At 48.1% G+C, this 25,816-nt stretch overlaps 1 protein-coding gene across 9 annotated transcripts in view; it reads left to right on the top strand.

The window, feature by feature from the left end:
- PARP16 (poly(ADP-ribose) polymerase family member 16) overlaps positions 1 to 16,698 on the top strand; it is a 28,478-nt gene extending 11,780 nt beyond the window's left edge. The window contains exons 2-7 of one of the 9 annotated variants that reach the window (XM_027123339.1): positions 732 to 869; positions 3,166 to 3,372; positions 6,135 to 6,306; positions 7,712 to 7,853; positions 9,824 to 9,905; positions 16,375 to 16,519. In XM_027123339.1, the coding sequence (XP_026979140.1) occupies positions 732 to 869; positions 3,166 to 3,372; positions 6,135 to 6,306; positions 7,712 to 7,853; positions 9,824 to 9,905; positions 16,375 to 16,392 (759 nt within the window). In that variant the 3' untranslated portion in view covers positions 16,393 to 16,519. Of the gene's footprint in view, positions 1 to 731; positions 870 to 3,165; positions 3,373 to 6,134; positions 6,307 to 7,711; positions 7,854 to 9,823; positions 11,256 to 16,374 lie in introns of those variants that run through there. The other 8 variants (XM_027123341.1, XM_027123335.1, XM_027123336.1 and 5 more) reach the window with 8 other exon arrangements.
- Positions 16,699 to 25,816: the final 9,118 nt, after the last annotated feature.

Here is a 25,816-nt window from a genome sequence, read left to right as displayed (position 1 = left end):
TGCCCCCGAGAGGGACAGTTCGGGTGTAAGGAGATGAGATTCATGTTGGGTGGCTGCAGGAACTGCACTGGTCTAATGAAGCCCCATGTTCCATGGAGGCTGGTCCCTCTAGTAAGAACAGCATAGACATAGCTGCCAGTGTCCTCACAAAAAGTCACCACACTCAGGGAAACCCAAAACCATGGATTCCCCACTGTTTCCTCCAGTCCAGATGCAGTTACCGTTCTGGGTCATCTTTACCAAAAGCAGCGTTGCCTGGTTCTGTATGTAGTTGCTATATTACCTTTGTCTGGTCTCCAGGGGAACAGGTTAACAGAAAATTAACTCATGCTGAAGGGAGAAGGCTTTGTAACCCTTTACCGACATGTGTATATACCATGTATTTGGTAACACCTCCAGCGGGGTGCGTCCCATAATCAGGTATTAATAGTTCTGCAGCAAAATGCATCTCATCAGTAGTAACACAAAGTGGGATAATTAAGATTAAACGAACCGCACATCAGCTCAGGTTAGGTTTTGTACCAGTTGAGTTACAGATAACCTTCCAGTGTTCAGAACATTTGGAGTTGGGCAGTATTTGGAAAGGGATCGTAGACCTGTTGCATTTCCCTCTGAAGAAATTCCTTGGAACCTGAAATAAGTGCAGGTCGCCTGCCTTACCACTAGAGGGCACCTGGGGTTACGATCATTTTGTCCAAGATCCTTGCTAACGGAGGTTTTCCTCACTTCAGCTTGCAGATGCCACTAAGTTACCCAACCTGAAAGAACTTCTCCAGTCCTCAGGAGACAAAGACACATGGGCCTGGGACCTGGTGAGCTGGATTTTATCCTCAAAGGTCCTGACAATCCACAGTGCAGGAAAGTCAGAGGTGAGACTTTGGTCTATAGGATCACAGATTCCTGGGCCTGGAGGGCTCTGGGACCTCTTTGTGCACCAGCATGACCTGGGAAGCTTATTGAAAATGCAGATTCCTGGACCTTGTGTCCCCAGAAATTCTGATTCTGTGTCTAGAGTGGGGCCCAGGAACTTGTACACTGGCACTACAAAGCTGTGTTCTCCCTCTTACCAGCGGGACCTTGAGCAGGTTACTGGGTGCATTTCAGTACCTCAGTTTCCTCATCTGTAAAATGGGGATAATAATAGTATACTTCCATCAGGGAACTGGCTGTGAGAATTAAATGAATTTTCTCACTTAGAACAATGCCTAAGGGCACATGCTAGGGGCTCAGTAAAAGTTGGGTATCAGAAGCACCCCAGGTACTTCTGGCAAGGGTGGACCAAACATTCCAGCTGTCAGGAAGCAAAGAGACAGAACCCGAAGTGGTGGAAATCCTCAGGCTCTGGGTTCAAATCCCATTCCCATCTATTATTGAGTCTTCTTTTCCCCATTTGTAAATTGAGAATATTAATAGTTACCTCAGAAGGGAGCTATAATAGAATGTGTCTCACCCGCAGTACAGTCTCTGGCACAGGCCAGATATTCCATAATTTGGCTTCCCTTGCTTGGCTGCGATCTTGCGGGGACGGGCTGGGATGACAAGGATCAGGGTGTAGGACAGGCACATCCCTGATCAGGTGTTCTTTCCTGTAAGCGGCAGCAGGAGTTTGTACTATTCCTCACTTAATCAGTTTTAATTTAAGAGCATTCAGTTTTATAAGTTCCTGCTAAAGACAGAAATCCTCCTTAAGTGGCATAGAATTAGGCATCTCGTTTGTGGTGTCTAGGGACATCCTCCATCCATGTTGGATGGTAAGATAACATAAACAGCCCGGGAGAGGGAGTCAGGAGACCTGTATTCAGGTCGGGCTGGGCTGCTAACTCCTAGATGATCTCTGGGTTTCACTTTCGTCATCTGTTAAATTTAGATTTATTCATTCATTTACTCATTCCTCATAAGGGCATCAAGCGCCTACTGGAGTTGGGTGCTATTTGTAAAGTAGATAAGGCAGCTGCTCCTTGATTTTTGATTATAGTAGTGGAAATCCTCAGGCTCTGGGTTCAAATCCCAATCCCATCTGCTAAGTTCCATTAAAATATGGAGTGTTGGGACCCAGGATTATCAACTTTTTATTGTGCCCAAGTAAGGATATTGTCTACCATGTATCATTTTATAAAAGGATATTTTAATGCAAAAAAAAAAAGGATGGCCCTGACTTCAGAATAAAGGACAGTTCTTCCAAAGAAGGGATCATGGCAACCTTACATCAATGTAAATATATCTGTTAAATTGCCCTTATTTTTGTCATGTAATCACAACCCAGAGAAAACTTTAACACAGACTGGCTTTGGTCTGTGACGTACTGTTTGGAAATCTTGGAAATGGTGTGGTCTCTGCCCTGAAGAGGATTATTACCCTTTAGGAAGGAGCTTACCCTTCTGTATCAGTTAACTTCCATTGCATAACAAACCATCCCCCAAATCTACTGGCTTAAAACAACACTGATTGCTTCTCGTGATTCTGTGGGTTGGCTGGGTGGTTCTTATTGGTGGGGCCGGCTCGCCTGGGGCTGATCCAGGGTAGCCTCACTTGTGTGTGGGGGGCTTCAGCGGGGATGGCTGCTGTGGTTGGGGCCTTCCTCTACGAGGCTGTCATCCTATAGAAGGTTAGCAGGGCTTGTGAAGGGTTCCCAGCAGCAGACAAGGAAGGGCAAGCTCTTTTCAAGTCTCTGTTTGCCGTATGTTTACCAAGGGAAGTGACATGGCCAAGCCCAGATTTAAGGGGTGGAGAAATAGATTCCATCTCCTGATGAAATCTTGGTGGAATTCCACCTGCAAACTCGCATTGCAGAGGGGTGAGTGGACAGGGATGGGAGGAAAAAATGTTGTGGCCATTTCTGTAATTCATCATCACATCTTTCCACCTCCTAAGATTATTGTCAAGATGGAATGCAGGAAATAGATGTGAAAGTGTAATGAAAATTTGAAGTGATCTTTAGTTAGAAGGAGCAATTCATGCTTCTCAGGGAAAAATATTGTTAGAGGAAAGCAGCCTTGAGCTATAAGCTCTGGACTTGTTTATAAACTGATGTTTTTATTCCTGTGAAGCCAGTTCTTCTCATGAGCAGAGCCCACAGGCGTTAAGCCCAAGGCTTTAGGAGGCCATTTTGGCAGCACATTTAACCAACTTCCCAAATAAAACTTCAACTTCTTGCATGTTTTCAAGTTTGAAAAGATCCAAAAGCTGACTGGTGCCCCTCACACGCCTGTCCCCGTGCCGGACTTCCTGTTTGAAATTGAGTACTCCGACCCAGCCAACGCCAAATTTTATGAGACCAAAGGAGAACGAGACCTAATCTACGCCTTCCATGGGAGCCGCCTGGAAAACTTCCATTCCATCATCCACAATGGCCTGCACTGCCACCTGAACAAGGTGGGGCCCAAGGCTGCTGACATGGGGGGGCTGTGTGTCAGGGCTGGTAGGGGTGAGGGTGGGTAGGCTCACTAAGGCCTTGCCACTCAAAGTGTGGTCTGCAGACCAGCAACAGCAGCATTGCTCGGGAGCCTGTGAAAAGGCAGAATCCTGGGCCCACCTGACCTTCTGCGTCAGAACCTGCATTTTAACAAGATCTCCAGGTGACTCCTATACTGATTAATGTTTGAGAAGCATCGGTTTAAAGATGGTTCCCAGCCTTGGCTGCACATTTAGAATCACTTGGGGAGCTATTAAAAATCCCAATGCCTGGCCGCATCCCCGACCAATGTGGGGCCCGGGCACCAGTGTGCTTTCAGAGCTCCCCAGGCGATCCCAGTGGGTGGCCAGCCCTCACTCCTCAGCATGATCCCTGGACCAGTGGCGTCCACATCACCTGGGAGCTTGTTGAACATGTGGAATCTCGGGCCCACCGCAGACTGCCTGATCAGAAATCACAATTTAACAAACTCCTAGGTGATTCATATGCATGTTGAAGTTTGAGAAACACCTGCCTAGGGGACCCGCCAACAGAGTCAGCCCTTGGGGAAACAGGAGAGGAGCTCCCTCCTTGAGCACCCTTCCTTCCTTTGTCAGGAGTGTCAACCACCCCTTCTTTGTCAGCACTTTTTTGTCCCTCAGTGAGGCGAAGGAGGAAGAATACAGACAGGAGCCAGAAAGACCACCTTTGCAGCTCTGCAATCCTGGGGAAGTTTACTTAACCTCTCAGAGCCCCGGTGTCCTCATCTGTAAAATAGGATTCCATGACCCACGTGCTGGTGCCCTGATAGGATTGAAACAGTTCATGTATGCAAAGGGCTCTTCCTGTACTTAAGTACCAAGGAAGCAGTGGCTGCTTTTAGAGGCTGATGGAGAGCGACTCTGGGGTGTCTGGAGGGCTGCAGCCTTTCCACCAGTCGTCCCAGCATCTGCCTTGTCTGGGGGACTGGCTCCGCGAGCTGTGGGCTCAGTCGTGGCTGATGCAGCCCCGAGGCTGGAGAGGCTTTTCCAGCACTGCTGCCGCTGATTAGCACAGTTGGGTTTTGCGAGGATGATGGGCTCGTTTACAACTGGCTCTCAGCTTATTATTATGGCCAGGCTACTGGAATCCAGGGGGCCTCTGCTTCACACCAGAGCCCACCTGGAGAAGTTGCCTGCAGATTCCAGTCTTGTAACCAAACCTTCACTTCAGTGCCTGAGGGAGTTGGCTGCTTAGAAGCGTCTCATCATAGTCCTTTGGGGAAGTGGATGCTCTTCTGGCTCCTCTGTCTGGGTTTTCAGTGAGGGGCTTGCTTGGGGGAGCCTACCTGCCAGTTGAAGCTCTGAGATTGTTTTTCTCGTAGGGATACCCCAAGTTTCCTGCTGTTGTGCTCTCCTGCTCATGGTTCTTGAGTCTAGGGAATGGTGTATATATGGCAGGCATAAGCAGAAATGGATGTGGGGTCAGATCAGAGGACATCCGTGTCCTTGGAGAAGGTCTGTGTTAACTTTTGAGACATGGGGACTCTGTAACAAGGCCAAGGAAAGGCTTGTTTCATTTCCCCTACGCTTCCCTTAATCGGCTTAGAGTTGTGGAAGCCTGGTGCCACTGACTAGGATGTTTCTCAGTTAGCAAGTAGAGGACATTCAGTGAGCTGTTTGAGGCCATTCATCATCTTAAGGTACTGACACTGTGGCCCAAGAATAGCATCTGGATTACAGCTCATGTCAAATTCCATCCACTGGTAGCAGTTACCTAGAATGTTGTGCTGAGAAGGATTCTGAGTCAGTATGAATGAGTGCCACGATTGATATTTTTATGTCGGCGTCACGGTTGATTATTGATGTCTACCATGGGCAAAGGATGTGTTTGCTATGCCTGCTGTAGCCTCAGCTTGTAGGTATTTCACCTGAGATCCTTCTCTTTCACCTGGCATGCTTCCTCGTGGAGGACACCAAATTAGCATCACCACCAGGGACCTGCCTCCTAGAATTTTGGACATTTTCTTGGTCGACACCAACACAAAGAGCAAAACTTACCCTGCCCCTCATATAGGCCTGCCTCATTTGGTTACAGTTTCTGGCCTGAGAGATGCGTTTCTGTTCCAAGTAATGACTCCGATTACTTCCCTTAGTCACTCAGGTGTTACCCCCTCCCTGTACATAAGGGCATGACTTTGCTTCTGCAAGCCTGTCAGTGTAGCCATGCTTAACACATTCATGTAGCAGGAGTGCCTGATACCCTACGACATCAGAACCTGTGACGGCATACCCACCCCTGTCTTGTGCCAGGTGTCCTGTGCGGTGCTCTATGTGCATCATCTCATTGAATCCTTGAGGAGACAGTGTTGTCACCGCTTTGCAGATGTAGAAACTGAGACCCAGAGAGTTTATATAACTTGCTAGCTTGTTAGAGGGATAGGCAGGATTCAGACTTGGGTCCGTTTGACTCTTATCCCTGTGGTTGGTTTTCTCACTCAGCCTTAAGCACTGGAACTACTAGTTTGCCAGGTTAGTTAGCCACACCCACAATCAGTTAAACTGTCGTCAGATAGGAACGTGTTTCGTAATAACCCTGTGACGATGTCATAGGATTATTTGATCTTATGCCTTTTGCTGGGGGAAAAAAAGAGGCTTGAAGATTATGTTAACAACCCTGTTGAAGAAAGACCTGTGTCATCTTGCTGTGCCAACTCTGCATTCACCCAGCCCTGTTTCTTTTCTGTTGATCTCTGCCATTCCAGACATCCTTGTTCGGGGAAGGGACCTACCTCACCAGTGACTTGAGCCTGGCTCTCATTTACAGCCCCCATGGCCATGGGTGGCAGCGCAGCCTCCTGGGCCCCATCCTTAGCTGTGTGGCCGTGTGCGAGGTCATCGACCATCCAGACGTCAAGTGCCAAACGAAGAAGAAGGGTGAGTGAGCACTTGGCCCAGACCTGTGCTGCAGGCCTCTGGGTGTCAGGCTTTTGCCTTTGGCCCAGCTGCTGGGTGGAGCACCCATGGCATGCCAAGGGATGGGCTGGGTTAACAGTGTAGGACAGGGCCTGCCTTCAGGCAGTGAGCAGTCTCCTTATGGACTGAACGCACAGTGGAAAAGGTATCACTGACTACAGGGCAGTGGGTAGGGAGTGCCAGCTGAGGGTGCTGATGAGGTCCACAGCAGCAGCTCAGAGGAAGGGGCAATCATGGTGGGTCCAAGTGCTCAAGGAAAGCTTTGGGGTGGAGAAGATGAAAATGAGTGTGTGAGGCCAGAGCACAGTCTCACTGAAGGTAGAGACTGGATCTGATTCACTCTTGGGCACCTGGGGTCAGCAGGGAGTCTGGTACATACTTGACATTCAATAAACATTTGCTAAACTGAAGCTAAAGACTTGCGTCCACACGCTATTCCTCCAGGCTGCTCTGCTGTGTGCTGGAGCCCCCAGAGGATGTGAGGGGCACCTGAGGCCATGGGGGTGAATCCTGGGCTCTCTAGGGAGTGGCCACCTCAGTCTGCTCTCCTGATATGTGCCTTAGATCTTTGCCCTGTGCCCTCTGCTGTTTTGCCCTCAAAGGCAGAGGTCATAGAACTGTCATTCTAGTCTCCAGAGCTGGCCTGTTGGTTCCACTGAGAAAAGGAGAATTGAGAAAACTGTCTGTTCCTGGCCTCTAATGTAAAACAATTGGAATCCTGAGGAATGGGCCCAGGTCTGACGCCACTCTCCCAAACCAGACAGCACGAATATTCGCTTTTGTAATTCTTAGGAAGTCTGCAAACCGTGACATTAAACATTAGGACAAAACCTTGCAACGTCTGCTGTCACGAAGCTTTGACCTTTTGTGGGTTTTTTTGTTTTGGTTCTTTCTGGTAAAGCTTTTTCATGTTACTAAAAGGAAAGGTTTTGTTTTGTTTTTTGAAACAAGTCTTGGTACAAAAGGTGGAAGATAAGTGTTCTAAGAAACTCGAATCCAGAACCGTTAATTTAAAATGCTGTTAAAAAGTTTGTTTCAGATCAAGTCTTATTTCTAGTCCCAGATTATTTTTTTGTTATGGCCATCAATCTGCTTCTTCCCTCTGCTTTCCCAGCTCAGTTTTTTTTTTTTTTTTTCCCTCTTGTATCCCTTTCAGTTTCCTATTCCTTTTCCTCCTCCCGGTTGTCTGCTTGTCCGACTCTCCTATTTTTAAGTCCTGCTTCACGTACACACACAGCCCATTCCTCTGCCTCTCGGGGCTTCTCCACCCTCAGGACCAGGGTGCTTGACCCATTTCTTTTCATAGTTTGCTTCTGTTTTTATTGTATCTTCCCCCTGTAAAGTTGTGCTTTATCTCCTTATCTAGATTCCAGGGAGATAGATCGCAGGAGAGCGAGGATCAAGCACAGTGAAGGGGGAGACATCCCTCCAAAGTACTTTGTGGTCACCAATAACCAGCTCCTGCGAGTGAAGTACCTGCTGGTGTACTCACAGAAGCAGCCCAAGAGGTGAGAAGGATGGTCCCTGCGTGAGGTCCAGGAGAACAGCTAAAGGCTGCATTCATAGTATTGGGTTCTTAGTTATCAGCAGCTCCTCTCCCCCAGCCTTACACCTCAGCTATCTCCGCTTTATGTAAGGGGTAAGAAGTGAGGAATACAGGAAGAATAGAATCTGGTCCTGGCCCTAAGGGACTGTATATTCTAGTGAAGAAGAGCTTTGTTAACATAAATAACTTGAGGGACTGAATGAAGCCAAACTGTGAAGCCCCTTTGCCACTTGGGCTCCTGATCACAGTCTGAAACCCACTCACTGGCTTGCGCTGAGAGGCAGGGTGGTGCCAGGATCTGGCTGGGATTATGTGCCGTCCAGCTTGGTCACTTCCCAGGGTGGCTGTCGAACCACCACCTGCTCCTCTCTGGACCTGAGATGCTTCATCTTTATCTCTAAAATGAGAGTGTTGAGTCCAACAGCAGATGAGGCCTTCCAGCTCCTAAGAACCTGAGAGCGGTGGATTCCTCATGCCGTCTCAGCATTGTGTTTTCGAGGGTATGGCAGGGCTCTCCAGGGCTGCAGGTCACTTTGAGGTTTTGTCACACTGTTGGGGGTCCGTGGTAGAGTTTCTCATGGGGATGAGCAGCAGGTGAACAGGCAAGACAGGGAAAGGGTGATTGTTAATACTCTTGACTCCTACTTGCACACACCAGTGGCTTCTATGCTTCAGAATGCAGTATCTAGTAAAATCCTCCCTCCTTAAATCTGGGAAATACGTACCGGGTTCCTAAGTGTGGGGGACATTATCCTTTGGTTTAAAATCATCCGGCTTTTTCAAGTTGAAAATTCCATTCCTTTCCCACTTCCTCCTGGAGTGTCTCTCTAGTGCACACTTGGATGGTTTAGATCATCTCCCAGCGGGCAAAAGAGGATTTCCCCTGCTCAGAAGAATACTTGTGCATGTCTGAGAGTGAAAAGACTTTTGCTGAATACCCTGCCATCTGGTCAGACACCCTTAGTGAGGTCATCCTTCTAGATACCAAAGTCTTGCTTAGGAAAAGACAGGTTATAAAAGGTACAAGAGGAGCTATAAAAGAAAAGATCAGGATGAGCTCATTGCATAGCTGTCTTTGTACATCTAGAAAAGATCTTTGTGGTGTTGGTCAGCGACAGATGTGTTAACTGTAATTTGTCCGCGTGCTCCAGTGAGGCCCACCAACCACCTTTATACTCTTCTACTTGGTTCCCATGGTGACTCAAGTTCCCTCTTCATCTAATAGAATTCTACTTTTCATCTAAATCTGCCCGTATCTCTGTTCTTTCTGGTTTCTTTAGCCCAGCTGTGAGCATGATTTAGTTTTCAGTTGCTTAATTTTACTCATTCTATTATTCCTACCAATGAAGGGAAAGAACTTTTGGAATAGGTAACCAGGTTGAGAAATTCTGGCGAAAGGCGTGTCAGCGCCAGGGCAAATAGCCCCAGATTTTTTTTTAATTATTTATTTATTTATTTATTTATTTTTGGCTGCATCGGGTCTTTGTTGCTGTGCGCGGCTTTCTCTAGTTGTGGCGAGCAGGGGCTACTCTTCACTGTGGTGCGCGGGCTTCTCATTGCAGTGGCTTCTCTTGTTGCAGAGCTCGGGCTCTAGGTACGCGGGCTTCAGTAGTTGTGGCTCACGGATTCTAGAGCGCAGGCTCAGTAGTTGTGGCCCACGGGCTTAGTTGCTCCGCGGCATGTGGGATCTTCCCGGACTAGGGCTCGAACCCGTGTCCCCTGCATTGGCAGGTGGATTCTTAACCACTGCGCCACCAGGGAAGCCCAGCCCCAGATTCTTTGAGCAAAGGAGCATGCACAAAGCTTCTTTTCATGGCTCATTCAGAGGATGAAATTGATCATTTCATCTTCTTTGAGCCAGAAGTTGTTGCATACACTTTAAAAAAATGTTGTTCTCTTTGTTCCAACATCAACTCTTTTTTCCCCCTGAAGCAGGGCTTCAAGCCAGCTCTCCTGGGTTTCCAGCCATTGGTTCACGGTCATGATATCCCTGTATCTGCTGCTGCTGCTTATAGTGAGTGTCATCAACTCCTCAGCTTTCCAACACTTTTGGAATCGCGTGAAGAGATGATCTTTCTGGGCCTGGTGTGGGGACCACCGCAACCACGTGCCTTATGATAACTTGTTCTGTCCCTCCCGGGCCTCACATCCAGCTAGGTCAAGCCTGGGGGCCAGTTGGGGACCACAGGACAATTTTTATATGCCATAAATGTATCAATTGCCTTTGATGATGCTCTCAGCCACACTCTAGTCAACGGAGGCTACTGGCCCCTAACTCTTAGGTTTTGGGGGAGATTTCCTGTCTGCGCCTTCCTAAATAGTCTTAGGGAGTTGTCTTTTTTGCCAGGGCCAAAGGAGAAAGTCCTGCTGCATTTAAAAACAAAGTGTCCAGGCTGTCAGTGGGGTGTTTACAATTGCTTCTGGCGGACGTTGGCCCTTCTCTAATGCCTTCTGGAAGGCGGAAATGTGTAGTGGGGACTATAAATCACTAGGCGGTTGCCTTGTTTTGACTTGAGATACCCGAGAGGAACAGTCATGTTTCCCATAAAAATCGGTGGGATTGTTTTGAATTCCATCAGCCTTTGTATGTGAGTGCAAAACACTTTCACAGTTTTCTCACATTAACAGAGAGCCTTCTGCTACAGCTGTAACCCCTCTGCCCCAACCATGGATGAGAAAGGAAGGAGTCAGAGAACGGATAGAAAACAAAGAGCAAATCAAGTCATCTTTTTCTAAAAATTACCAACTGCTGATTACAGCTGAAATGGAACCAAATGTTTGTTTTCTAATTTTTTTTTTTTAAGTAGCTGTTTGACAAATTAGTCTTTGTGAGCTGAGTAAAAGGGGAAATTTCTAAACCTAGAGCACCATTTGGCCAGTGTCCACAGCCTCTTTCCTGGCCGTATTTTAGAGAGAAGGATTTGAGCTGTAGGCCTGCCTCCTGCTCTCCTTCTCACGAACCTGCCTTGATTGTGGCCTGTTAGCCACAGGTGCCACACTGCAGGCCTTCTGTGGGCAGCTGGCCTTTGAGATAGAGGCCTGCCTCAGTGTGCCACGGATGTGTGTGGGCTGAGCCTCCCTCACAGGGCCCGCAAGTCTCTGGGACTCAGCCTGGGCTTTAAATGTTCAGGGAAAGCCTCAGGCTGCTCAGAGAGCCCTGGTTCTACCTGCTGTATTCTCTGCCCCTCCTTCCTGCCCCGTGTCAGCTGTCACGGAGCCCTATCTGATTTAGGGGGGAGATTTCTGTAAAGAATGTGGAAATTCACTTTTCTATAATTTGTGAGGTTGTGAAAAAGCCACTATCCTGGTTTTTACATTGAATATTGGAGCATTTCAGAGATAATAAAGGTATTTTCCTAATTTCCAAGTTGCCTTTGTGACTGCTTTCAGCCTCAGCACGAGGCTGCTGTGTATTCATTGTTGGGAAAAATTTTATCCATCCTTGTTCGAGGTGGCCGTTTGCTGGAGAGTATATATCTCCAGGATATCTGTAGGCATTGGATTTATAGTTATTGATTTAGCAAATATGAGACCCTACTGTGTGCCAGGGACTAGAAGTAGGAGCAGAATCAGGTCAGACTGCCCCTGCCCTCACAGAGCTGACAGTCTAGCAAGGTAGGCAGATGGACAAACATTCTCAGAAGTGAAGTTGGCATTATATGGTATCATAAAGGAGTTTTGGAAGCTACTTGGCAAGGAATCTTAACATGGTCTGGGGTCAGGAAATATGGAGGTGACACCCTGGAGCCTGCAAGGCACCTTACATGTACTGATTTCTTTAATCCTCACAACAGATAAGAAAGTGAAGGCCCAGAGAGTTGAATAGGTTGCCCAAGGTTACATGGCTGGGAAGTGGCAGAGCTGGGGGTTGAACCTGGCTCAGTGTCAGTCTCGTAAGCATCCTGCTCTTCAGCCCCACTGGGCACCCAGGAAAGGTGACGTTCAACTGAAACCTGAAAGACATTGGTGTCAGGCTAAGAGGTGGAGGAAAAGCGTTTCAGGCAGTGCGAACAGCGCAAAGACCTAGAGTTCCTTCTGGAGAAGGTGAAAGCAGGAGGGTCCTACAGGAAGAGGCTGTGGTGAGAAATGAGGCTGGAAAGGTGGGCAGGGAACAGATCATGAAAGACCTTAAAAGTGGTGGGCTGGGGAGAGCCATTAGATTTTAACCAAGGAAGTGATATCAGATTTGGTTTGCAGAAAAATTGCTCTGGCTGGTGGTTGGAGAATGGATTTAGGATTATTTTGAGGATTAAAAGAACTGACGGTTACAATAGCTCAGCACAGAGCAAGTAGCTGATTTGTTTCAGCTGCTATTATTATTATCGTTATTATTTGTTTCTAATGGCTCAGCAGAGGAGATAAGCATGCAAAGGAGACAGAGCAGTAATGCCCAGGGACCCTGGAACGATGCAGTGTCACAGAAGCGAAAAACGAAGGCTTGGTGAGCACTGTCAAATGCTGCCAAGCAATCGAGATGATACCTGAGAAATTCTATTGGATTTACTGAGTTGGAGATCATTGGTGAACTTGGCCGGAGCACTTTCCATAGAGTTCAGCATAGGGGATGTGAACAAAGTCCGACTGCACAGATGTGAAATGTGCACAGTTTCCTGGTGTTCTCAGGCAATATTTATTTAAAACCTAATCCCCTTTTTCTGAGTTTTCTGTCCCCTCCCAACCCCCCCAAAAAAAGAGGTTGTATAATACCTGATGTGACTGTGGGGCAGGCACTGGGCTTACGATGGGGACATGAGGATGGATGAAGAACGGTCCTGTCCTCCAGGAACTTCCAAGCCAGTGGGCTCCATGGGACACGTACATTTTGATATGAGGGAAGGAAATTCCTGGAGCCTAGAGGGTTGGAATGGACGGGAGGGAAGACTAGGACAGGGCCACACTATGACTTTCATGAGCCCTGGGCGCTTTTGCTTTCATGGGCCCCTTCCTCTAAAAAAAAAAAAAAATCTAAAATTATACTGTAGGGGGCTTCCCTGGTGGCACAGTGGTTAAGAATCCGCCAGCCAATGCAGGGGACACGGGTTCGAGCCCTGGTTCGGGAAGATCCCACGTGCCGCAGAGCAACTAAGCCTGTGCGCCACAACCACTGAAGCCCGTGTGCCTAGAGCCCGTGCTCTGCAACAAGAGAAGTCACCACAATGAGAATCCCGTGCACCGCAACAAAGAGTAGCCCCCACTTGCCGCAACTAGAGAAAGCCTGCACGCAGCAATGAAGACACAAAAATAAGTAAATAAAATACATAAATTAAAATAAATAAATAAATAAAATTATACCGTAGGACTGTGTTGGTATAAAGATGAATGTATTACTCTTATGTACTAAAATGTTTTCTACCACTTAAAAGCTCATTTCCCCTTCTAATTTTATTGTTTTTATTTATTTTTGGCTGCGTTGGGTCTTTGTTGTGTGTGTGGGCTTTCTCTAGTTGCGGCAAGGGGGGCTACTCTTTGTTGCCATGCGTGGGCTTCTCATTGCAGTGGCTTCTCTAGGCACAGGCTCTAGGCACACGGGCTTCAGTAGTTGTGGCTTGCGGGCTCTAGAGCGCAGGCTCAGTAGTTGTGGTGCGTTGGGCTTAGTTGTTCCGCAGCATGTGGGATCTTCCCCGACCAGGGATTGAACCCATGTCCCCTGCATTGGCGGGTGGATTTTTAACCACTGCGCTACCAGGAAGGTCCCCCACTTCTAATTTTAAAGGGAATTAAATCCTTTTCGTAACGGGGACTCTAGGCCCCGTGCCTACCATGAGTCGTGGACTAGGGTCATGGGGGATAGTATGAGATCCATGGGTACCTGGGAATGGAGAGGCAGGAAGGAGACAAACCCTGAAGACTCAGTTCTGTTTAGCACTGACCCCACATCTAAGGCAGACCCCCTAGGCCAACCAGCTCAGGAAAGGGCAAAATTGGGTTCTGAGGGTTGAGAGCTCAGGGGGCTCATGCTGCAAACGCTTTCATGGAGGAGGAAGCACCAGTCTCCTTGCTGACAAACCCGCTATGGGCCAAGAGCTTCCCCAGGCGGCTGATGGCAGACGAGACCAGATGGTGGTTCAGCTGGAGCCACCTCCCATCAGAGCCCCAGCTGCCTTGTCTTGTCAAAGCAACCTCATCAGCCTTCTGTCACTGCTGCCACTGTCAGGGGGAGTAGTTTTGGGAGGTGGCAAATGGACCTCTCACAGGCTAGGTCCCTGCTTCTGAGAAGAGCTAAGAATCCAATGAGCTGTCAGTTTCCACCACGAAAGGAAGGATTTTACTCTGTAGGCTTTGGATTAGTTTATATGTGTATGTGAGAGTAGGGATGTGGTTCACTATTGTTTCTTTTCATTTTGTTAAACACTGATTGTCTGCAGAACCAGTAGTGGGGGGGGGGGAGGTTGTGATTTTAAAAGCCCAATTCAGATATTTTTCTTTAGAACATGGCCCTATGCATCTGAGCCCATTCCTGCTGCTAAGCCCAGGAGGTTTGTACTGGCTTGGAATCAGCCATACTCACCCTCCCCGTTGCCATGGTGATTCTTAGTAGGGAGTGGGGCAGGAGCTGGATTCAGCTCCCCAGAAAAAATCCAGGACCACACCCCTCCCTAAGCCCCTTCCACAGCCCTCCACTCTCCTCCTCTCCACCCTGCCCCACCTCGTGAGTTTTCCATCTCTTGGCCTTTGTTTGTTTTGGCTTTTGTCAGTCTCTTTCCTCTGGACGAGTTACTGTTTGTTTCCAAACTGTCTGGGGCTGTGCACCGTGCAGACAGTGTCCTGGGCCGCCTCTAGCCCTGATCTGGTTAGAATAAGACCCTCTCCTTTGTGTGAATCTCCAGCCTGACATTTGGAGCATCCAAAATAAATCGTGACATTCTGAAGCGAGATGGAAACCACCATTTCCACCCACTCCTGCTGGCACTCTTACCACCTGGATAGAGTTTTTAGAAAATTTCCAGTATTCACTGTAGTGCCCACATAGTGTAGCCCTGAGAAGGAGAAGCAGCATTTACTGAATACCTACTTTATACCAGCCACTGGGCTAGACTTTGCTTGTGTTAAAAATCTGGTGGTGAAGGTGATGTTTCCTGCACTAAAATTTAACTGCAAGCTGCTTGAGGTCAGGGCCTAGGTCATCTTTGTAAACCCAAGTATCTAAGACATGGTGGAAGTTCAAGAAAAGTTTGTTGACTGAATAAATGGAAGAAAGGATACAAGAAACTTCTTTGCCATAGTAGAGGGTAATGTCAGCAAAGGTGACTGAAGACAGACGAGAAAAAATTCACTGGCAAGCCAATGCGGATGGGTGAGGGTTTCAGAGAATTTTGTGGACATTTATTGCTTGATTTCAGGGAGTCCCATTTGCTCTCTGTCACCAAAAGTACCTTTTGGGAGTAGAGTGGGGTGGGCAGAACAGAGTCTTTTAAAAGTTTCATTTGAAAGGCTCAGACTTAAAATGCAAATGGTCCTGAGAGATTAAACTGTTGATTTGATGCTTATTCATACACACGTGTAAAGGACTGATGAGGAAGCCTTTCTTTTTTATAAGTTTATTTATTTATTTAGGCTGTGTTGGGTCTTCATTTCTGTGTGAGGGCTTTCTCTAGTTGCGGCGAGCGGGGGCCACTCTTCATCGCGGTGCGTGGGCCTCTCATTGTTGCGGCCTCTCATGTTGCAGAACACAAGCTCCAGACGCGCAGGCTCAGTAGCTGTGGCTCACGGGCCCAGTTGCTCCGCGGCATGTGGGATCTTCCCAGACCAGGGCTTGAACCCGTGTCCCCTACATTGGTAGGCAGATTCTCAACCACTGCGCCACCAGGGAAGCCCAGGAATCCTTTCTTAGGAACAGGTTTTAGTAAGACTTGTGGAGCTGAGGGTGGTGGAGGGGGTGGGGGAGAGGTGAGAGAGGAAGAAATCACTGGAGATTCAAGGGTGAGAGGAGCTTTGACCATGTGAGGAGGTAGGCGGAGAGGTCTGGGGCCACTGGAGTCAGAGTTTGCTTGATACCCGATACCCCTTTGGCTCAGTGAAATAAGCTTGCGGTGCTGACAGGCCCTTCCAGCCCTGGCAACACTGGTCACTTCAGTCAAACTGCCTGCTAGTGGGACAAGAAGGAGACAAGGCCAGTCTGAATTCCTGGGAAGTATGGATTGCAGACCAGTTGAAAGGTGTAGTTTTTTTTTTTTTTTTTACTGTTCTTAAGCAAGTCCAGGCTATCCCAAATGGGTCCATAACACATTGTCTATCAGAGGTGTCTAGGGATTTAAAACTAGCACATCAATAATATTTTTAGAGGGCTTGAAGGTGCTCGAAAAGCATTTGTCATCTTAGTTTTGACCCACTGATTTCCGTTGTTTGCCATCTGTTGTTCTTGTCCCCTGTGGTCCGTATCACTCTACTGGTACCTACCGCAGCTTCTCTGTGGGGAACCAACCTCTTTTCACTCTCACTGGATCTTGGTAAAGCTGACTGCCCCTCTCACCCACATACTCTAGGGGTGGACCAGTGGCTGAGGCCCTAGTCAGTCAGCAAGTTGCACCCCCCTACTTCCGCCTCAGTGATTGGTTCAGACATGGGCATGTGACCCAGTCAGAGTCCACAGGAGGTTTGTTTTCGGGGGCTGCTGGGAAAGAGACTTGCCTTCCTCCTGATGCCGTCTTGCTGCCTTGTGAAGCTTCAGACTGACGCCAACACCGTGGAAAGTAGAGCCAGGAGAGGAAGAGGAAAAGAGTCATGATGATGTTTGAGTACTGAATGCAGTCATGCCTAAAGCTAGGCCTTTCACTTAAGTGACCAATGAATTCCGCTTTTTAACAGAATTTAAATTGGATCTTGGGAATAAAAGGAGGGGGGAGTCCATAACTTATACCCATTATCATCCCCAGTGCTCCATTGTTTTTGGTGTAAACTTTTATTGAATATAGAAAGATGTGGTTTTCAGATGTGTGAGTCAGGATTGATGAATTTTTTTTTTTTTTTTTTTTTGCTGTACGCGGGCCTCTCACTGTTGTGGCCTCTCCCGTTGCGGAGCACAGGCTCCGGATGCGCAGGCTCAGTGGCCATGGCTCACGGGCCCAGCCATTCCATGGCACGTGGGATCTTCCCGGACTGGGGCACGAACCTGTGTCCCCTGCATTGGCAGGCAGACTCTCAACCACTGCGCCACCAGGGAAGCCCAGGATTGATGAATTTTGACTGTCCTCACCCCTGGACTCTACCCACAAGGCATTCAAACCTGTGCAAAATGAGAATTGGGCAAATCACACAAAAAAAACACCATGTTCTGGGTTATTCTGCAGCCTGAGCATCAAGGTGCTTCCTTGGGTCACTTGGACTCCTCCAGAAAGTCTTCTGGCCTAGGGAACCCCAGAGCACTCTGAGGTCTGCGAGCAGCAGTAGGTAGATGTGACCAGGGTCCGGGGTTATAAACTATACTGGAGGGTCCTGGCCCACAGGAAAACCAGAGCTTGGGTCTGTAGCAATAGAAGGAATGAGGGAGAAAGGCACTATCATTTATTAAGTGCCTCCTGCATGATGAGCATATTGAAAGAATTATTTAATCCTCACAATATCCTTTCAAGGCAGATACTATTACCTTTGTTTTATAGGAGAAGAAAGAGGCTTGGAGAGGTGACTATCCAAGGTGAGAAAGCCCGGAAGAGGCAGAGCCAGAGCTGACTAGCTGCAAGGCCGCAGCTAGAGGGGCTGCCCGAGCAAAAGGGATCTGGGCTGGTGGTGTAGGGAGACTGGAGTGGGCAGCGCCAGCTCAAGGCATGCCAAATGAGCTCCCTCCCCAGGTGAAGACTGTTAGGTCTGCCGTGTCTCATAAGCAGGGGGCACCTGGATGCTGGAGGTGGGACCTCGGGAAGTCTCCATCCCCGCCCCCCACCGCCCCCCTCAATGGCCATACTATTCATGAGAGCTTCAGGCTCAGCTCCATTCACCCTTCCAGCTCTGTCACTGCAGACCCAGGAGGTGAGCTCTGAGGTGCACATGGCACTGAATGTGGGGCAGGGAGGGGTGGCCTCTTCCTTCCACCCCCACTGCCTGCTCAGAGCTTGGGCCATCAGCCTTCTCTTGATTAAGTTGACTTCTTCTAAACCTTGCATCCAGGGGCTGCCAGCAGCCAAATCCCCCTGATTGAGATGTTCCCGACATCAGAGAATAAACAGCCTCCCTTGTCCAAACAGCTGTGCTGAGCAGCATTCCTGTCTCTCAGCCTGCTCGGCTGGGTGGGGCTGCAGCCCTGCGTCTACCTCCAGCAGAGGCCTGGGGGACCTGGTGAGTGGCTGGAAGGGAGAGGGGAGGTGGCCTTCTGTCTTCAGACTGCACAGGACATTCCTGTGCCTGAGTCCCCATTTCGCCCCACTGCCAAGCATCTCAGCCCTCAGCCCCTCCTGGCACAAGCTCTGTGTTTGTAACAATGACTCTGACTTCAGAAGAGGTCAACACCAGGCCACTGTCCCTGGGTTTGGAGCGCCTTCACCCTTGTGCAGAGGCTGCCTGGTGAATTTGAAACTCATACATTGTTCTAGCTAGATATGAAGGCATCACACCCACATGGCTTGTTTTACAGAGGTGGACATAGCGAGTCAGTGCAGAAGCAGGATGAGACCCCGGGCCTTTCTTGCTATCTACTACCTTGGGATGTTGTGGCTAGAATGACGTGAGGGGCTCTGAGTGAGAGGCACGGCCCATGTTATTGGAGAGGAGCAGAGGTGTTTTCACCCTATGCCTGTTTTGGAGATCAGGCTTGCGGCCGAGCCATTTCCTGAGAAAGCAAGGCCTCTGGAAAAGCACTGTTCACCAGCCCCTCCTAAATCATCCTGCTGGGAGTGGAGCTGGGACAGCAGGACCTGAGTGGGGCTCTGCCACTGTCCACAGTCCAGCATCCAGTGGAGGCTTGGTCAGGGTGTGGGAGGCAGCCAGGGCCAGAGGGCAGATTACTTGGGAAGGGGGAGCCCCCCAGCACACAGCATCTGCTTCTCTGCCCTAGGGCTCTGGCCTGAACTGTCGGGGAGGAGAGAGAACAGCATTCCTGTCTGCAGAAGGAATTCCTCTAGGATCCCCCTCTGGCCGCAGACAGGAGGAGGAGGGAGGCAGACAGGAGGAGGAGGGAGGCAGACAGGAGGAGGAGGGAGGCAGACAGTGTGGGAGCCCAGGGCAGCCTGAGGGTCTCTGTGGACAGGTGTCTTACTCAGTCTTCCTTGGGCCTATGGCTTTGTCTTCATCTAGCTGCGTGTATCAGTGTGGATTCATGTGACTGTTCCATGTTTGTATGTGTAGGTGGCTACATTTCTGGTTGGAGTTAGATTCCTCAGTGGGAAAGTGTATACTTATATGTTTGTCTGCATGTGTATATATCCACCTCTCTGTGTAAGCTTGTGTGTGTGGGTATCATCACGGGAAAGTGTGGGCCTCTGTGTCTTTGCATAGATGAGTAGGTTTACGCCTACCTACAGGTGGAAGTGCACATGTGAGCATTTAGGTTATTTTGGTACAAACATGGACTTGTCTTTGTAGATGTAAGTTTAGGCATATGTGTCTTTGAGAGCGTGGGCATATATTTGTCACTAATATGTTGGTGAGTCTCTGAAAGCATGTCTGTCTGTCTACTTATATTTGTGCAGAAGCATTCATTCACTCAATCTTCAATTCATTCATACAGTGATTTGCTCATTTACTAACAGACATCTTTAAAGTGCTTGTGCTGTGACTGGGCCCACACTGGCACAGGGAAGTTAGAGAGGTGTCTAGGGTGGCTCCTAACATTTGAAAGACCCAGAGCAAGAGCACAAATGAAGGCTTATGTTCATGTCTAAATATTTAAATAAGTCAAAACAACAAACGGCTAAATGAAAGACTCAATCCTAATAACTGGAGAGCTGGGTTTGATTTTGAATTCCTAGCTCCTCTGAGTTTTGTGCTGGAACACAGCAACACAGAGCAAGTGGCCCCAGCCTCTCCTTCCCCATCCCAGCTCCATCCTGTACCTCGAGGGGCCTCGCATGCATGCGTGACTCCTCACACCTTGCAAACTCCATGCATACACCCCACCCCCTGGCCACCCTTTGGGCCTAGGGGTGCCCACACCACTGGCAAAGTCTGCCCATATGGCTCTGAGCAGGAGATAATAGGGTCCCATGTACCTGATTTGTAGTCTAGGAGTGGGGCATGGGCTCCCAGTTGGCCCATCCTCTTGACCCCATGGACTTCTCACTGTGTGGGATGGAAAGGGCCAGAATAGAGCCAGAGTGTGGCCATCTAAAGGGTAGACCTGGGGACTTCCCTGGCGATCCAGTGGTTAAGACTCCACACTCCCAATGCAAGGGGCACAGGTTCCATCCCTGGTCAGGGAACTACGATCCTGCATGCCAAGTGGTGTGGCCTAAAAATAAAATAAATAAAATTAAATAAAATTAAAATAAAATAAAAAAGGGTAGACCTGGAGTAAGGACCCTTCTTGCCTGTTTCCTCATGGAGCTGTGTCTCTGCATGTCTGCCTGTGTGGTTGTCTGTGTGTGGCTATATATGTGTTTCTCTTTGTCTTGTCTTCTAGAGGGCAGAGCCCACAGCTTTTCTCCCACCGTTCCCTCACCTGACTTAGTGAAGACTTAGGGCTGTGAGACAGGCTGGGGTGGTGGGAGGAACACTGACCTAAGTCTGAGCCACTGTCCTATGCTCAGCTCAGACTCTGTGATCTGGCCTCAGTTTCCTCATCTGTTAGAATGGAGAGGTTGGATGACCATGTCTTTAATTTACAGGCTTGCTTGCTTTACGGAAGGAGTAGGATTGATTTCCTGAGTTACTTACTTTCTAGAAGTTCAAATTGGGAATGCCTAATTGTAGATGGTCTATGTTCAGACAGAACCAGGTTTGAATACCAGCTTTGCCATATGAGTTGTGCCTCCTTTAGAGTTACTTGATCTCCCTCAGGGTTGTTGTGAGGATTGAATAAGATAAATGTGTGTAAAGCGTTGAGCACCATGCCAGGCTCATAGTAGATGTTCAAAAAACGTTAGCTTCTGTCCTGATATAGGGTCTTTCCAGCTTTCTTACCTTACAGATTCTGCGTTAGTAGACATGTTGACTAACTGAGATAATTGGAACCACATGTTTAGGGATTTCTGGTGCTATGTCGGTTGGGGTGAGGGGAAGACAGTTGGGTGAGAAAGTCTGGCCCTTTCTTAAGTGCCTTCTAAGAAGCCGCTAACTCAGATCTGTGTGTGAGACGCTCCCTCCACCCCATTCTCTGATGTGGACCCTTGACATTTTCTTAGTCTTACGAAAAGCACAATGAAACACAGATTCAATGCCCTCTTCTGACCTGATTCTTCCCTGAGCCCATCCCTGGTGTCACAAGACGCTGAGCTAAGTAGGATCAGGACACAGGGAAGAGCTGGGTCAGGTAAGGCCTCAGGCTGCCTGACATGTCTGGGCCTGTCTGACCAGCCCCAGTAGTGGGCAGACCCCTCTAGGCGGAGGGCACCTGTCTTCCATGATTGATACTCCTGGGAGGGTATCACTGTGCTCCTGGCACAAGTGGCCTTAGGATCCTGGAGCACTGGGGAGACCTCCAAAACCCCTGTCCCCTCAAGTCTTCTAGAATGGTGAGTTCCAGCAGGAATAACACGGAGAGGGTGGGGGGAGGGCAGGTGACAGCATCTGTCAGCCAGGGCAGGTGGGGGTGACCATCTTGGGAATCCCCTGCAGCCTGTGAAAACTGGCAGCTCTTGGGCTCTCCTGAAATATCCCTGACCTGAAGGGAATGAGGGAGGGGTTTAGGGCCTAGCCAGGGTTGCTGAGTTGAGAAATGCTCTGAGTATGAGCTCAGGTGGCTAAGGCCCTGAGGGAGGCCTTCACAGAGAGGGTCTGCCCTAGAGGTCATGCTGGCCATCCCTCTGACTCCCCACACAATGGGTGTTGGAGAATTGGTTTGATGATCTCCCAGCTCCAGGGATGACTGGGAGGTGGGAGCAACTTAACCTGCAAAAGTCCTTATGGGGGTTATTTTGATATCCCCCTATCATCACTGGGCTGCTCTATTTGGGGCCAGAATTGGGAATTTTCCTCTTTAAGAAAAAATTGAAAACAAGGGCGCAAGTGGGTTGAGTCCAAAGTAATGTGTTTAAGGAAATTTCTGCTTCATGCTGGCTAGGACAGGAAATGTCTGGTCAAAGAGCTGCTGACAGCCAGGGTCTCTGTAAGTAAACAGACCGCCTCCGATGGCCCCCCTGAGCTCATTTCCCTCAGCAGTGTGTGAGGAGGCTGATGTCATTGGAGCAGGGCCTCCTGGTCATGGAGTTTGTTGGTGAGCAGGATGGAGGCCCAGTTATTGCCGGCTGGCTAGCTGCTGCTTCCCAATTACTGCAAACAGCTGCTTCCCATACAAGCCGTTCTGACACCCTCCTACACATACTCATCTGTGACAGGACTCCAGCCATAACTATGACCCCACAGCTGGGGGTGTTCCTGGGGAAACTCGGGATTAACTGTGAAGTCCCCAGCTTTCATGCAAGGCCTCTTCTTCAACCGGAGCTGGGCCTCCTCTGGTCTATGGAGAGGAGTACCTAGGTTGGGTTCAGTTGCAAGGAGTGGCCTCTGGAATTACAGGCCCATGTCCTGCCCCCGTGGTGAGCTGGCAGTGGCAAAATGCACCACCACCTGTCTCCTGGGGCCAGACAGCCAGGTCCATTGGGGGAGTTTCCATGAGCGAGGGCCCAGGTCAGGGGAGGCTGGGAAGTGGGGTGGGGAAGAAGCCACAAAGCTCTCTCTGTGTTTCCTGCACAGGCTCTTCCTAAGCACAGCAGTTGCCAGGTAAGGCTTTTATGGGGTTTGGAAGCCCTGCAGCAGAGTTGCTGAGGACTAGCTGCCAGAGGTTGGGTCATGCTCTGTAGCTTTCCCCCTATTCACCCTGTACCACCCTCACTTTACCTCCTGGCTGGGCAGTGGGGAGCAGTGAGCCTCCAAGTAGACAGGTGGCCAGAAGCTTCTTGGGGGTGGGCCACAGCTTTTCATTTCTTTGTGTCCCCCAGAATCCTGACTTTACAGGGGACTTATCAGTCACACAGACCCACCCCACAGAGCAACCAGTCCACTCAAAGCCTACCTGACCTACCTCAGGCTGACTGAAAACCTCAGACTGGGACTTCCCTGGTGGTCAAGTGGTTAAGAATCTGCCTTCCAATGCAGGGGACGCAGGGTTGATCCCTGGTTGGAGAACTAAGATCCCACATGCAGCGGGGTAACTAAGCCCACGCGCCGCAACTACTGAGCCCGTGCACTCTGGAGCCCGTGCACCACAACTAGAGAGACGCCTGTGCGCTGCAACTAAAACCTGACACCGCCAAAAATAAATAAATAAACAAACCCCAAAACAAGCAATAAAACCCTCAGATTGACCAGCAAGCTCACAGAAGACTCACTGCCTGCCTGATGTGCAGCTTGACTGACGAATAAGTCTACTTATTCAACAAGTAATAATTGAACACCTTGTTTGTGCCCAGTTATGCTGGGTGCAGGGGATATAGTGAACAAGACAGAAAAGGTTCCTGCTCTTAGAGAGCTGACAGTGAGTAAACAAAACAATGACAGAGTGTGGTATATATATTATGAAGGAAGTAAACAGGATTCTGTGGGGGAGAGTATCCATCAGGCCCTACCCTGCATATAATGGTCAGGGAAGACCTCCCTGACACATAATCTGAGAACTGGGGGATGAGAATGAGAAAAAAACACAAAAAGAGCCTGTGGAAGAGCTTTCCAGATAGAATGAAAAGCAGTGCCGAGGCCTTGAGATGAGGAAGAGCTTGGTGTTATCTTGGAATAGCCAGAAGACCAATTTGACTGGAACATGGTGAGCAAACAGAGGGCGGCATGTAGATGAGGTTGAAGAGGAGGCCAGAGCAGACCAGACAGGGCCTTGTAAGCCTCCGTAAGGATTTAGGTAGGTGTGAGGGGAAGGCCCTGAGGACTTTAAGGAAAAGCATGACACATACTCAAGAAGAAATAGATAACCTGGATAACACTCTTATCTACTATAGAGATTGAATTTATAGTTTCAAATCTTCCCACAAAGGAAACTTCAGACCCAGATGCCTTTACTGGTGAATTCTCCCAAACATTAAAGGAAGAAAAATTACCAATTTTATATAAAATCCTCCAGGAAATTGCAAAGGAAGGAATACTTCCCAACTCATTCTGTGAGACTAGCATTACTCTGATACCAAAACGAGACAAAGACATGCCAAGAAAGCAAACTACAGACCAATATGTGTCATAAACATAAATGTAAAAATTTAATCAAAATTCTAGCAAAGTAAACACAACAATACATAAAAGGATAGTTCATCATGACCAAGTGGGGTTTACTCAGAAATGCCAGCTTGGAGAAATGTTTGAAAATCAATTAATGTAATTCACAATATTAACAAACTGAAAAAGAAAAAAAAAATCACCTCAGTAGATGCAGGAAAATGATTTAACAAAATCCAACATTCATTTTTGGTAAAAACCCTCAGCAAAGTAGGAGAAGAAGGGAAGTTCTCCAATCTGGCATCTATGAAAAAACGAAGGCTAACACATAATAGTTAATGGTTAAAGACTGAATACTTTGCCTCTACAATTAGTAATGAGGCAAGAATGTCTGTTCTTACTACTTCTGTTCAACATTGTACCAGAGGTCCTAGCCAGTGCAATATAGCAAGAAAAATTAATAAAAGGAGAAGAGGGACTTCCCTGGTGGTGCAGTGGTTAGGAATCCGCCTGCCAGTGCAGGGGACACAGGTTCGATCCCTGGTGTGGGAAGATCCCACATGCCGCGGAGCAACTAAGCCCGTGCACCACAACTACTGAGCCTGCTCTCTAGAGCCCGCGAGCCGCAACTACTGAGCCTGCGTGCCACAGCTACTGAAGCCCATGTGCCTAGAGTCTGTGCTCCTCGACAAGAGAAGCCACTGCAATGAGAAGCCCACGCACCACAACGAAGGGTAGCCCCCGCTCGCCGCAACTAGAGAAAGCCCACGCGCAGCAACGACGACCCAATGCAGCCAAAAATAAATAAATAAAATAAATAAATAAATAAAAAACAGGAGAAGAATAACTGGGTCATATGGGAGGTATATGTTTAACTTTTTGAGAAATTGCCAAAATGTTTTCCAAAGTGTTTACACTATTTTACATTCCCACCAGCAGTGTAGGAGAATTATAGTGTTATAGCATGTGCCACATGCTTTCTAACACTTGGTAAGGTCAGTCTTTTAATTTTAGCTTTCCTAAAAGTGGATGTGTAGTGGTATCTCATTGAATTTTAATTTACATTTCCCTGATAGCCAAGGAGCCTCTTTTCATGTTCTTATTTGCTATTTGTATATCTTTGGAGAAGTGTCTGTTTAAAGTTTTTTGCTCATTAAAAAAAATTTTTTTTCTGTCTTCCTATTGAGCTGCATATATTTTAAAATATATTCTAAATACAAATTCTTTCTTCATGTATTCCAGGCCTATTCTTTCTCCACGTATTCTAGGTCTGTAAAGAGGTTTTTTAAAAATACGTTCTAGATACAAGCCCTCTGTTGGATATATGTTTTACAAATATTTTCTCCAAATGGTGGCCATCTTTTTATTTTCCTTGTGGTTTCTTTTAGAGAGCAAAAGTTTTAAATTTTAATGAAGTCTAGTTTATTGCCTTTTTCTTTTATTGTTAGCACTTTTTGTGTCATATCTGAGAACTCTGCCCAACTCAAGGTTATAAAGATTACTGATGATTTCACAGGTGTATACATATGTCAAAACTTATCTAATTGTATACTTTAAGTGTATGGTTAATTGTATGTCAACTATACTGCAATAAAGTTCAAAAAACTGCAACCTGATCTAATTTTTTCTTTTTTTCTTTTTTTTTTTTTTTTTTTTTGTTCGCGGGCCTCTCTCTGTTTTGGC

This window comes from Aethalodelphis obliquidens, unplaced genomic scaffold (assembly GCF_003676395.1).
Source record: "Aethalodelphis obliquidens isolate GAN/ISIS:26980383/991018 unplaced genomic scaffold, ASM367639v1 scaffold26, whole genome shotgun sequence".
NCBI lineage: Eukaryota > Metazoa > Chordata > Mammalia > Artiodactyla > Delphinidae > Aethalodelphis > Aethalodelphis obliquidens.
This window is presented reverse-complemented; position numbering and strand designations above follow the sequence as displayed.